General features: G+C 31.7%; 1 protein-coding gene across 1 annotated transcript; it reads right to left on the bottom strand.

The window, feature by feature from the left end:
* Positions 1 to 6,085: 6,085 nt before the first annotated feature.
* Positions 6,086 to 12,321, bottom strand: LOC139529868 (uncharacterized). The gene is made up of 4 exons (XM_071325809.1): positions 12,259 to 12,321; positions 9,394 to 9,481; positions 8,999 to 9,144; positions 6,086 to 6,572 (listed from the first exon to the last, which is right to left on the bottom strand). The coding sequence occupies exons 1-4, from the start codon at positions 12,311 to 12,313 to the stop codon at positions 6,412 to 6,414; spliced, it is 450 nt and encodes a 149-aa protein (XP_071181910.1). The 5' UTR covers positions 12,314 to 12,321; the 3' UTR covers positions 6,086 to 6,411.
* Positions 12,322 to 13,659: the final 1,338 nt, after the last annotated feature.

Genomic DNA, 13,659 nt, shown 5'->3' with positions numbered 1-13,659 from the left:
GAAGGACGGCAGTAAAAATCGTGAATGTGTGACCCCAGTTTAAGATCAGAACCTTTTTTTGTATAAAAATATGAAATAGATAATTCATCTAACATATTCAAATATTAATAATTTACTTATAGGTAAATTTCCGGAAAAGTAATAAATACAATTTCTGGAAACGTATACTTTAAGTTTCCGGAAACGTAGTATTGGAACTTTGAAAAATTAGCGGAAATGCAATACGCCCGATTTACTATATACATGTATATAAAATAATTTTTGACCATCAGGAAAATGAATAAAATGTTCATCATCTAATAGTATATCATGATATAAATTTTGTCTGATATTTTCGATTATATTGCAAAAGAGAATAAAATGAAATTCATCTTCGATGACTTTGCAGGTTTTACAGTCTTTGTTTCGAGGAATTTTAATGTAACGACCATTTTCTATTTATGCATGGTCTCTTATACGAAATTTAGTAAAACTATTCCTGATAGAAAAATCATTAAACAATAAGTAAAATATTGCTTCAAGTGAAGGTTTAAAGTTTTTATACAGAAAAAGTTTCCTACTTTCGTAATTTCTTTCTATTTTACTTTTATATAAATCTTTATAATATTCATTTATTTCATTTTTACAGTCTAATTATAATATAATAATTGATCTCTGATTTCGTTATACTACAGCTAATATGTAGTATAACAAAACCAGAGATCAATATTTTAATTAGATTGTTCATTTTTAATTTCTGATTTTAAATGGCTTACATCTGTAATACTCTTACAATCGGCCGCTTTATCTTGGAGGTTTTGTCTGAAAGACATTTTTAGCATATGTATACCAAGAATATATACCTTGTAAATCAAGGTATTTTGAAAGTTCAAAGGCCTCTTTCAATAATGGGTTTAAATTATCAATATTTAGTTTAGCAAGGTATAAAATAAATTAAAGATTGTTGTTCTATCTTCTTTTGATTCGAGCGTAACTGATGAGTCTTTTGTAGACGAAACGCGCGTCTGGCGTAAATACAAAATTTCAATCCTGGTATCTATGATGAGTTTTTTATATTTACAAAAGCTTAAAATGTGCACTCTCAACAATAAGAAATTTTATAACGTACTATGAAATACATGATCTAAAACACAAATGGGGATTTATAAACGACAACCGCTATGCGAATGGTATCTTTAGCTGTATTCGTAATACGAAATAATACCACTAAACCTACAACTAGCAAAACAAAATTATAGCATCATTATTAATTCTAATGCAACAACGTTTGTTACGTTCATTTTGATTGGATAACGTCACTAATTTTCATGGCATCAATTGCCAATTGATGCTATGGAACGTAAACGCAAGCGCAGACGATATATGACAGATTTTAAATACATGTTTGAACGTTGTTTTCTGTCAGTTTCATTTAAATGGAGATTACAATATTGTATTTTAAGCTCCGACGGCATCAATTGTTGATTTGATGGTCGTAAATACCCGTTTACTGTCTCCGCTAACTAAATTAGAAAAATGATAAGTTAATGAAAATTACAAACTCAAATGTCATACGTCATCAACCAACAGAACGAATGGAAAACAGCTGTCATAGTCCTGACTTGGTACAGACATTTTTCTAAGAAAACGGTGGGTTAAGCCTGAATTTTTATAGATAGCTAAACCTGCCACTTGCATGAGAATTGTTTTATAATTGCTTTATATATTTATATATATACATATATACAACTCGTCTAAACATCAACCCAACAATGTTAGATCTGTAAATTTGCTTTCGCAAATTTTTTGTTCTTCCCTCGCCGGGATTCGAACCCATGATACTGAGATATCGTGACACCAAATCGCCTGCACTGTATCCGATGCGCTAGTGCCACACGACCACCTTGGCTTCACAATGATAGTGCTTCGGGGGCCGGGTGTTACCTTTCCTTGTCTGTTTTAATCTAGCGTCGTTATACAATACATGATATATGAGGCATGGAGATGTTATTGTTACAGATCAGCTCAATTATCTATAGTAAAGGATCCTACAAATTAATGCAATACCACATCTTCCTATATCTATTTACCTCTAGTTTACGCACTCTTACCAGCGAAAGATGAACAATGTAATGAAATAATGTGGAAAACAATTTGCGATCTCTGCCGTAAAAAAAAAACCCTTTTGAATTTCTTTGTGGCCGAGGTTATGCATTTTGACTTTAACAAGCAATGCATAACGCAATAATTGGTGCTTTTCCACAATGTAGAATATATTGTTGTCGTTTTCTTCTGGCTCAGAACTGCATGGTGGAGAAAAATCCAGTTGAGCACAGAGTATAATAAAGGACAAATTAAGTGACATTGACAATTAATAACATGTGTACAACTCGCTAACGGAAGAGGTCTATGATGATAAATGAAAAATAACACTCAACTGTAACTTACCTGTAATTTACCTGTAAAAAAATCGGCGCAAATGAAATGCAGATCGGTGCAAATGCAAAACGCCGCATATTTTATTGAAATCTGTACATTTATTAGTTGAAAAAACATCAAGTACCGATACCTTTCCCGGCCTCGTTTACATTAGTAAATAACATATTGATACAGCTGTTATTTTTTGTTAGTGTTAAACATACAATTTTCCATACTTAAAAAAAAATATTATACCAGGTCAGTAATTTCAAAAAAGAAGTTTACCATTAAGATTATAAAACATAATTATCTGTATAACAAATGGATTTGAAAAATATAAGTATTTTCTATAATAAATTTCTTTTTTTATTTACACATGAACATAATAAGTTATACACACTTTTATGCACACTATGTATATACACTAAACAGAAGATATATAATATATTTGATAGACACAGCTGTTATAGTTTGGTACATTGCAGAAAATTATTGCAAGACACAGGCAGTTTGGATATGAAAAATACACACAATATATGTGATTTTTTTTTCTGTGTTTGTTTTTATGACAGTAAAAGAGTCCAGGGGTCCTAGCAGTTCTCTGTTCTACTGAGTAATTTATCTTTAATAATATTAATAAGTTTTCTTTTAAATATTTTTTTAGTGCTAGTGTTTTGGTTTCTTCCATCGATATATATATTTGCTTCTATAAATGTAGAATTTTGTTAACAGAAGTATTAAGTTTCTTATATCATTTTTATCTGTTTTTGTTAGAAAACCAAATAAAACCAAATCAATATTTAAAGTTATTTCTATTTGTGTCTTCTCAAATATCCAGGAGTTAAGGTCTTTTTGATATATATGAACACGTCCAGAATGTATGTATTATTGTTTCGACCGCTCCGCACCCAGAACTACACTTATTTGTATCTTTAATTTTTTAATTATATTAAATAGAAGTTCTGTATTGAAACCATTGCAATTTTAAACTTTTTTTTAATATAAAAGGGCAATACATGGATATTTTTCTAATTGAAGTTTGTATTGAGAATTAGTGACCATTTTTGTTCACATTTATGTTGAGGATTAGACTTTTTACCATTCAAAATATTATACATGTCTTTTGAACCTCTCTGGAATTAAAAAAAAAACAAACTTTAACACTGAGGGCAAAATTGGACCGTTTCCTCTCTCTAAGTCATTTGGACATATTTTATATTATTTTAAATACTTTTTTATTGCAGAAATTAGGCCTTGATATGTGAGAAAATTAGTTTTGATATTATATATGTAGGACTCAAATCTATGGCGGGTTCCAAATCTATGGCTGATTCCTAATCTATGGCTAATATAACGTTACAAACGTCAACAAAGTCAAATCTATGGTAGATTTTTGTTTTCTCCTAATCTATGGCAGATTTAGGAAATACGTAATTTTCCGGGAAAAAGAGTAAAATATAACGTCACAATAAAATAAAGCCATGTTGGCTATTCAAACTTTCCTGAAGTCCAGTGTTTAAAATACTCAGAAAATTTTCCGCTTTCCTTCTAGAACAATTTGCTGATGGTTTAAAGAAAGAGGTGATATTTTATCCATAGAAGTGACAATAATTATGTGATGTACCATCCGATTCCCGCGACCAAGAAAGGCACAGCTGTTTTTAGTAGTGGATATTTTGGTAATGGAGTTAAAGTAAATAATTTTTAAGCGTCTACGGCTGGAAAAGTTTTTAAAGTTAGAAAATGAAATTACATGAAACCCCCTTCACTTAAATCGTCACCAGTTGAAAAGATTGATTAACGCTGAAGTAAATATTAAGTGAAAATTCAAACTGTTTAATAAATAAAAAATAATAAAAAAAAAATGCTTTCTTGTTTCTTAGGGGATTTCCATTTTTTCTAGTTATTAATAGGTTAAACCGGTGCCAAGCAGATTAGGAAATGCTTATTTTTCCTGATTGATCCTGCATGATTTCTGTATTATGGTATATCACTTCTACCCTCTTTTATGGTTGACTTCACGATTTGGTTGAACGTTATGGAAAATTTATTTCACAAATGTTTATAGACATGCTCCCATTGTCGTATATTTAAACTTATTTAAGACAAGTCAGTGATTGTATATGTACTCAGCCTTGTTCTTCATTTGCACAAAATCTGCCATAGAAGAGGGACGAAAGATACCAAATTGACAGTCAAACTCATAAATCTAAAACAAACTGACAACGCCATGGCTAAAAATGAAAAGGACAAACAAACAAGCGCACACACGACACAACATAGAAAATTAAAGAAAAACTAAAGAATAAACATAGATTCGGAAACAACAAAAATCCGCCATAGATTAGGATTGTAAAACATCTGCCATAGATTTGAGATGGCATGACGTCACATTTGCCATAGATTAGGAATCTGCCATAGATTTGGAACCCACCATAGATTTGAGTCCTACATATATATTAATAAAGTGATCAAAAGTCATAAAATTTCCACCTTCCTCTAACAAGTCATTGATCAGCCAAACCCCTTTTTTTGTCCAATCTTTATATAAAACTGAATAGTTACCAATCTTTATTCCACCATTCTTCCATATAGGGCATGTGTTAATTTGAGAGTTATTATGTACATTTTGAAGATCTTTCCAAGCATCAAATAGTTCTTTCCAAAATGGATTATTTAGCTTTTTATAGGGACCAAGAAAATTCCATTTCCCAAAAATTGAAATTTTCTGAAAAGAGGAAAAGTTTCACTATTTTTGAAATATTTCTATTAATTCTTCGTATCCAGGTTAATTTTAGACCTTTTATGTAGTTTTCAACATTTATCATTTTTAGTCCTCCTAACCAGTGTGGTTTGGATAATGCATGTGTCTCTATTGACTTTATTTGCTTTGGTATGGACAGGAAAAGATGGTTTAATTTTGATATTATTAGTGTTTTTATCACTGTTATTTTTCCAATTGGTGAGAGAGTATTTGGTTAGTCCAAGTTTTTATGATATTTTCGATACCTTTCATCCTGGGGTTATAGTTTAAATTTTCAATTTCACTAATATCCACTGAGAATTTTATCCCAAAAAGTGTAAATATGCTGGAACCCCACTCAAATCCCCACTTAACACACATAGTTTCTTGGCTAAACTTTTTCTTTCCAATCCAAACATCCTTGGTCTTGTCTTAAAATATTTAAGACCTGAACAATCTGCATATTTATCTAGAGTACGGAGAGATGCATCAAGTATAAGAGAAATGTGAAATGAGATACTCTGAGTCATCTATAGTGATTCCTTTAACTTTGTCATTGTTTCGTATAAGTATACCAAGTATTTCTGCACACAGTAAAAATATATGAGGTGACAGGGAATCTTCTTGTCGGCAGCCCCTCTGAATCTAAAAAAAAATCTGATCGATGGCAATTTTGTATTATTTTGACAAAGCTGAGTAAGCATCAAAACAATAATGTGACAATAATTGGAATCCAGCATCCAAAATTGTGCAAACATACATGACAAACATACACCACAATTGACAAAAATATCAAAAAATCATACAAATGATATAAAAAAAAAGAGACGCAAACAAAACTGTTTTTGTAGTAGATAGTTTTGACAAATACAGAAACACATTTTTTTGCAGTTGACACTAACAAAAAAGTTTGTGTACGTGCTCGAATTGAAACAAATATCTAGAATATACAAGCGCATAGCTGATATTATTGGCACGAATAGTTTGATTAATTGATTATTGGTTGTTTAACGCCTAGAGCGTAATGTTTGATGAAACTCGACTGTTCAATGATGATGAAGAACGGTCTTGTTTACTTGTTCCGTTCTTTGACAATGGCATGTTCAACTTTGAAATTGATAGACTCAGTTGACATAATATTTTACGAAGTATATGATTCATTGAAGTCAATAAACATAATTTATTTCAGTAGTGTCTATTTTTGAAGGTGACCTTGTCTTGTTTTTATTTATCATGTTACATCTCTATCACGTGAGCGCAAGATCCAACGTCTAATGCTGGTAAGTAAATGCTGGTGGTTGTGCATACTGATCGGGCTGAGACTGTTGCTGATAGGGATTAGGCTGAGACTGTTGCTGTTGACCATATGTAAACTGAGTTCCAAACTGGGTGGGAATGTTGTGTGAAAAGTTATTACCATAGGTTCCACCAACTGGAAAAGAAGATATGCATAATGAAAATAGTGTGTGACCGAGAGTTGAAATCATTTCTCAGTAAAAAGTAAAATCACAAAAATACTGAACTCCGAGGAAAATTCAAAACGGAAAGTCCCAAATCAAATGATAAAACACATCAAACGAATGGATAACAACTGTCATATTCCTGACTGGTACAGGACCTTAATATTGACCCCTGTTAATTATTAATAAGAATAAGTATCATAACATCATCCACGACTCACTCCGTACTTACTGTTCTGGATAAAACGAGAAAAAAGCTGACAAGAAATCCTTAGATTCTTTTTGCAATTCAGTAATGAACATAATTGATATACGTATACAAAGTTTTAAAAACATTTTACTCCAACCATAATAGCCCTATTTCTCGTATCAAACATAAGCTAAAAGAGCTCCCGGCTGTTAAGGCTTATAATAATATCATAATAGAATAGTTGACCTAAATCTTACATTCAGGTTCTGAAAATCACGAATTCACCAGCAGTCCAACTGACTCCATTTTCGGATAATGACATCTTTAACAAAACATAAACTTTTAGCTACGTTTCCACAAGCAGAAAGAAATACAATGAAAGTTCCAACTATGTACTGGCTTCCGAAGCTGCACAACACTCCTTACACGTACTTGATAACTTGCATGCTTATATTGCTGGTTTCGAATCTGTTCAAAGTTTTGATTTTTCTACCCTATATACCACTTTGCCTCCTAATCTTATTCAGGAAAAAAATCACACACCTCCTTAAAAAGGCATTTAAAAGTCAAAATGCGAATATATATGTTCAAACTCTGTTAGGTCATTTTTTGTAACAACAAAGAAAATAACAATATCAATTGGACCTGCTTTGATACTATAACTGTTCATGCATTTTTACTAGATAACATTTTTGTTCTTTTGGAGATTCCGCATATCGTGAAGTCATCGGAATTCGCATGAGAACTAACAGTGCACCACTCATTGTAGACCTATTTCTGTATTATAATCAGTTACAATTCATGACAAAACAAAAACCATCGAAACAATATCTGATTCAAAAGTTCAATAAATCTTTTAGATATTTGGATGATATATTGGCGTTCAAAAATGATGACTTCAGTATGCACATTAAAGAGATTTATCAGTCAGGACTGACTTTAAATAAAGCTAATACTAACAATGAACGCTGCCCTTTTCGGGATCTTGATATCTATACCTTTAACGGGAAGCTTAATACCATAATTACACCTTAAATGAGAATGCCGGACTTTGATTTGTTGGTGACCATTGTATTTTTCGCATATTCTCACCCGTTTTCTTCTTTTCAAACGAATTTACACATTTTTCACCACTTTCGGTGGATATATGCCTCAAATTCCCCTTTATGCCGTGGTATTTGTCAATTTTGATATTCCCTTTTAACCCTCGCGAGTCTTTTACCGACAAAATTATTTCGGTTATGATGTCACATAGAGACAACGCTGATACGTAAATGTACATCTACAAGTTCCGCGGTACTTGGGTACTCTCTTCTTATCCTCAAAATATACATACAAATGTTAACGGATTAAAGCTTATTAGTAAAAACAAATCCTTATCCTGTACAGAGAGTTTCAATCATAATCTATTCGATGTAATTAAACAGATATATCAAGTTATGGACTCCTGTGACCACATTTCGCTCGCCTGGCGGTTCTGAAAATTTCACAGTCACATTTATATGTTTTTGAGTTTAGTATGACATCCATAATCACTGAACTAATACGAATTTTTATTTAGGGGTTAGCTGAGACCAAACTTCTAGGAGCCAGATTTTCTCGCTGCAATAAAGACCCATTGATGGTCTTCGGATGTTATCTGCTCTTTGTTCGGATTGTTGTTTCTTTGACATATTACCCATTTCCATTCTCAATTTTATCAACTATCAAAAGGAAAACAAAACACCAATAGGGGGATGGTGTGGTCAGGTAAAAGATGTAGGACGAACAAAACACAAATAATTCAAGATACCCATTCCCACCTTCAAGTTTACATATAACATTACACAAAGGGAAAACATTTAAAGACATACACCAAATAATGTCCGGATGAAGTCGTGTGCTTCAGACGGATCGATGCTGTAAAAAAATGCCAATGAGTCATAACAGGTAAACCGACAGATATGTGCCGCTTATATCGTATTCCTGGAGAATGATATAGGTCAGAGCTGACTTTGTTAGGACATATCTGTTGTGTTTTGTAACATGTAGAATCTATCGAGTAAAATTTTCAAAATGAACAACGATTCTGATATGTGAAATGCATTAGGAAAGCCCTAGGAAAAGCCCTAGGAAATCTCCAATGTTACGTTCTACAAAATACTACTTTTTTAAAGAAAAGACAATCCCAGGAAAGGTGTCCTTCTACAATGGTGATGTGAAACTTACACTGAGTTTGTGTTACAGTTGGAACTGCTGTTGGATTTACCACGCGTCCTGGTCGTTTTGCGAATTTATAATAGCAAAGGATGAAAATGATTAGTCCCAATATACAAACACCACCAAAAACTCCTCCAATTATTGCAGTGACCTGACTGTCAAAAGAACACGTAAAAGAATAAAAGTAATTTTAGAAATATGTCAAATATCGCCAGTTTGTTCCCATGAAATCTCAATTAATCTCAATTTTTTATTGAAAATACATTAACCATAAAAAAACGTCTTTAATCCTTGCGTTGAATTAAAAGTATGTAAAAGTTCAAATATCTTAGAACATAGTTTGCAATCATACGTATATGAATTAATATACTTATTATAATGAGTATTTTAAAAGTGTAACTTACGCGGAATTGTCACAAAAATAAACAGTATACGTATCATCAGATGAGTCGTAATAGCCTTCGCAGTCGTCTTCTGTTCTTCCTGTAGTCACTGAAAATATAAGTAAATGAATAAAACATTTTATGTCCAAAAGCATTTAGAAATGTTTACCTAATTGAGACGCAAAACAGCTTTCAAAAACCTCACAATAGGAAATAGAAACTCTGAATATGTCTTGCAACCTTAGGCTATTTAAATACAAGATAAACTTAAATAACAAATGCAATTTGAAGCCAGACAAGATATCAAGAAGTATATAGACGAAGTAAGCACCATTCATATAGATAACTGTAAAATTTTAATCATAAACCAAAGGGAAAGATCGAGAGTGTACAGTAATAGCAACTTTAAAGAAACGTTACAATCTGATTACTACAAAGTAGAAAAAGAACACAGCTTTACGTTTCGTCCCCGAGGGTATCACCAGTCCAGTAGTCAGCACTTCGGTGTTGACATGAATATCAACTATATGGTCATTTTTATAAATTTTCTGTTTACAAAACTTTTGAATTTTTCGAAAAACTAAGGATTTTCTAACCACAGGAGTAGATTACCTTAGCCGTATTTGGCACAACTTTGGGGAATTTTGGGTCCTCAATGCTCTTTAACTTTGTATTTGTTTGGTTTTTTTAACTATTTTGATCTGAGCGTCACTGATGAGTCTTATGTAGACGAAACGCGCGTCTGGCGTATAAAATTATATTCCTGGTACTTTTGATAACTATTTACACCACTGGGTCTGTGCCACTGCTGGTGGACGTTTCGTCCCCGAGGGTATCACCAGCCCAGTAGTCAGCACTTCGGTGTTGACATGAATATCAATTATATGGTCATTTTATAGATTTTCTGTTTACAAAACTTTTGAATTTTTCGAAAAACTAACGATTTTCTTACCCCAGGAGTAGATTACCTTAGCCGTATTTGGCACAACTTTTGGGAATTTTGGGTCCTCAATGCTCTTCAACTTTGTATTTGTTTGTTTTTTTTTAACTATTTTGATCTGAGCGTCACTGATGAGTCTTATGTAGACGAAACGCGCGTCTGGCGTATAAAATTATAATCCTGGTACTTTTGATAACTATTCCAACAAAAATGTCAATACAAAATGTCTATCCTGGTATCTATGATGAGTTTATTTAGATTTACGGCATAACAAGTAATAATTCGGTAGACAACAGAGAAATCGAAATGTAAATGAAGTTTGCGGTTGGGATTTTTCAAAATGCGAGATAAGTGCCTAGTGTAATATTAAGGTATAAAGGGAATTTTTGAAAGACAAATACTTCTGGGCCAACGTAACTATTCTGTCAATTAATCGATGTTTATTGTTAGGTAAGCGTATATATTGCACTGAAAAAAGAGGAAAAGCAAGGACTTATTTCACTCCCCTTTTCCATCCGTAGTCATAACAGAAAAAAATGATTGCATTTGACATCAAGAAAAATCGAGGTTTTGAACAGTTTATACCATTTCAATTGTTTTTATAAAATAACGTTATTTTAATTTTTACTGTTTTTTTCTGCATTTTAAAGAAATTATTTGTCACCAATAAGTCACAAAAAGTACTGCGTATATTCTTCAACAGTGAATATATTGTACAAAAATTTCCACCTTAAAAAGATTTCCCCACATTCTAAGTGCAAGATGGCCTGTATTCTACCGACTTAAAATTTGAACTTTAATTAAAAAGATTTTAAAATTTATGTGTCACACTGTGCCGTAGAATCGAATTATCCATAAAATCTCTATATGATAATTATATCTATGTATATATATATGTCACTAGTGTATCCTAAAGTTTGTAAAGGGATATTATTCATCAGTTTTTTATTCTACTTTTATAGTTTTGCAAAGATGTAAAAGGGGGGCTGACTTAACACAATATTAGAATATTTACGACAGGTCGATATCAATGTATTGCATGTCGTATGCTTATAATGCATAATTATCCAAAAAAAATATATAGATCAAGAAATTCAGCCTTTTCTCATACGAGTGTCATGGAAACAGTAAATGAAAACCTTGGCAAAAGAGGATATTTGAAGATGCATACACGTCAGGACAATTCAAGTGATTTATGATTAAACATTTCACAAAACATATGCTTTTTTGTTATTCTAATGTTTTATACCATGAATAGAACGTATATATACACACAAAGAGCAACTTCCTGATTGCCTCTTAAGCAAACAAAAGGATTGTAAATGTATATCTTACAATTAATTTCTAGTTTATTTCAAACTTTTAACACATACATATGTAAAATTGTTACAAAAGCTATCGCGCAAGCTTTGGTGGGGTTCGTGTTGCTTAGTCTTTAGTTTTCTATGTTGTCCTCTCTACTATCATTTGTGTATTTGTCTTTTTATTTTTAGCCATGGCTTTGTCAGTTTATTTTCAATTTATGAGTTTGACTGACCTCTTGTATCTTTCGTCCCTCTTTTATGATAATACAACATTTGCAGTTTGCAGTGATATCAATTGAAATTAAAAGCACATATAAGGGATATCGACAATATCCAATCTATTCTTTTTTAATATTAGAGAGTCAATATCATGAATCTCCTTCTTAAAACATGAAGGCATATTACTGTACTATTAGGCGATTTAAAAAAAATGAATATCCACTTATGGTTCAACTGAGAATCAATTTCAACAGTTGATATGTATTTGGGAATTAGTTGTAAACGTTCGGATTACATTTTTTTTTGGGGACCAACCATAACTTACTTTACGCGAATGTAATCATTGAATTTCCCTCCCATATCAGGTAGAAGTATTTATGTTTTATACCCCCTTTATGTTAGCTTATCTGTATGTGTACTCACCCAACAACAGCAACTGTATCAAGATTGTAAATATTTTATGTAAAACGCACTTCATACTAGAAACATTCTTTAAACCGAAAGAGACATATGATCGATAATTTAAATGCTATCATTATATCGGTTTACGGTTAATTGAATGTAAGGTTTTTAAACAATGCAGGACCGTTAATTTAAACTTGGGAGTAGGTACGATATCTATTTATAAAAATCATATTACGAAGTACGTACTTATGTACCCGTAAACAATAAGATTTACTCTAGATGTAGTTATCTATCTATGTACTAGCTTGCAATTCAATAAAAAAAAATCAGCGAGATAACATCAAGATGTCTTTACTCTTATTGAATGCTTTTCATTTATCATGCTTTAACATAAGATAAGATGACTTTACTGAAAGACATTTTCCTTAGTTATTGTATATACTATATTCGTTTGCATTATCCAAAAATCAGGAAGAAATTACTCGTATATTTAACTTAACTTATGCATATTGCTGTTTATCTGGTTTTAAATGATTGTTAAATGTGGTGAGACTATATATAACTATTGAATCTGAATTCATAAATACAATGTAGCACTCACCATTAAAAACGAGAGACCATTTGATATGCATATCATATATCAATGACAAATATACATGGCAACAACAAAAACACACCAAACAAACAAACGAAAAAAAATTAATAGACAAAACACGGAATAGAAAATTAAAGACTGAGAAAGATTAAACCAACCAAAGACATGGGGTGATTTCAGATGCTCAAGAAAAATTAGCATATCCTGTACACATGTGACATTTTTGTGTATTTGTTTTTGCTCATCTGAATAAGCGTTGTTTCCATGTTTATAAAAGGGTAGATTGGCTTAAAGGTTTTTGTATGGTAACTTTTGTAAGAATAACAGACTTTAAAAAAAAAGACTTGTATTAACTTAAAGATGCATTAAACATCAACAACACATACAAATATCATACCTCTTAAAAGTAATAAATACTTTATTAAGGATTATGTACCCTTGCGTTGATTCAATGCTACACAAATGGAAATTTTATAGAAAATCCACAGACTTTATCCTTGTACTCTCATATTTGGCAATTTGTTGACTGATAGATATAGGATCCTTAAAGGGGCACTAGCTAGGAGATATATAAAAAATCTTAAAGTTTGATTTTTTTTCTGTTCAATCAATAATGAAAGTGAAATAGTGAAATAACAATTCGCTTTTTGCAGCCAAAAAGGTTAAATTTTGTCAAATTACGCTAAGAAACATTGATAATTAGTTATTCACTTGCAAGTGAATGAGTCGACCTCTTTAAATCCGTATTCATGTGAACTTCAATTTAACCCCTAGCTAGAGGTTAAAAAACCAATGTCAACAATGAAAGTGAAACTACGGTAAAT

The sequence above is a fragment of the Mytilus edulis genome, chromosome 1, assembly GCF_963676685.1.
Source record: "Mytilus edulis chromosome 1, xbMytEdul2.2, whole genome shotgun sequence".
In the NCBI taxonomy this organism is placed as follows: Eukaryota; Metazoa; Mollusca; class Bivalvia; order Mytilida; family Mytilidae; genus Mytilus; species Mytilus edulis.
The sequence above is the reverse complement of the archived record's forward strand: the minus strand, read 5'-3'. Positions and strand labels throughout refer to the sequence as shown.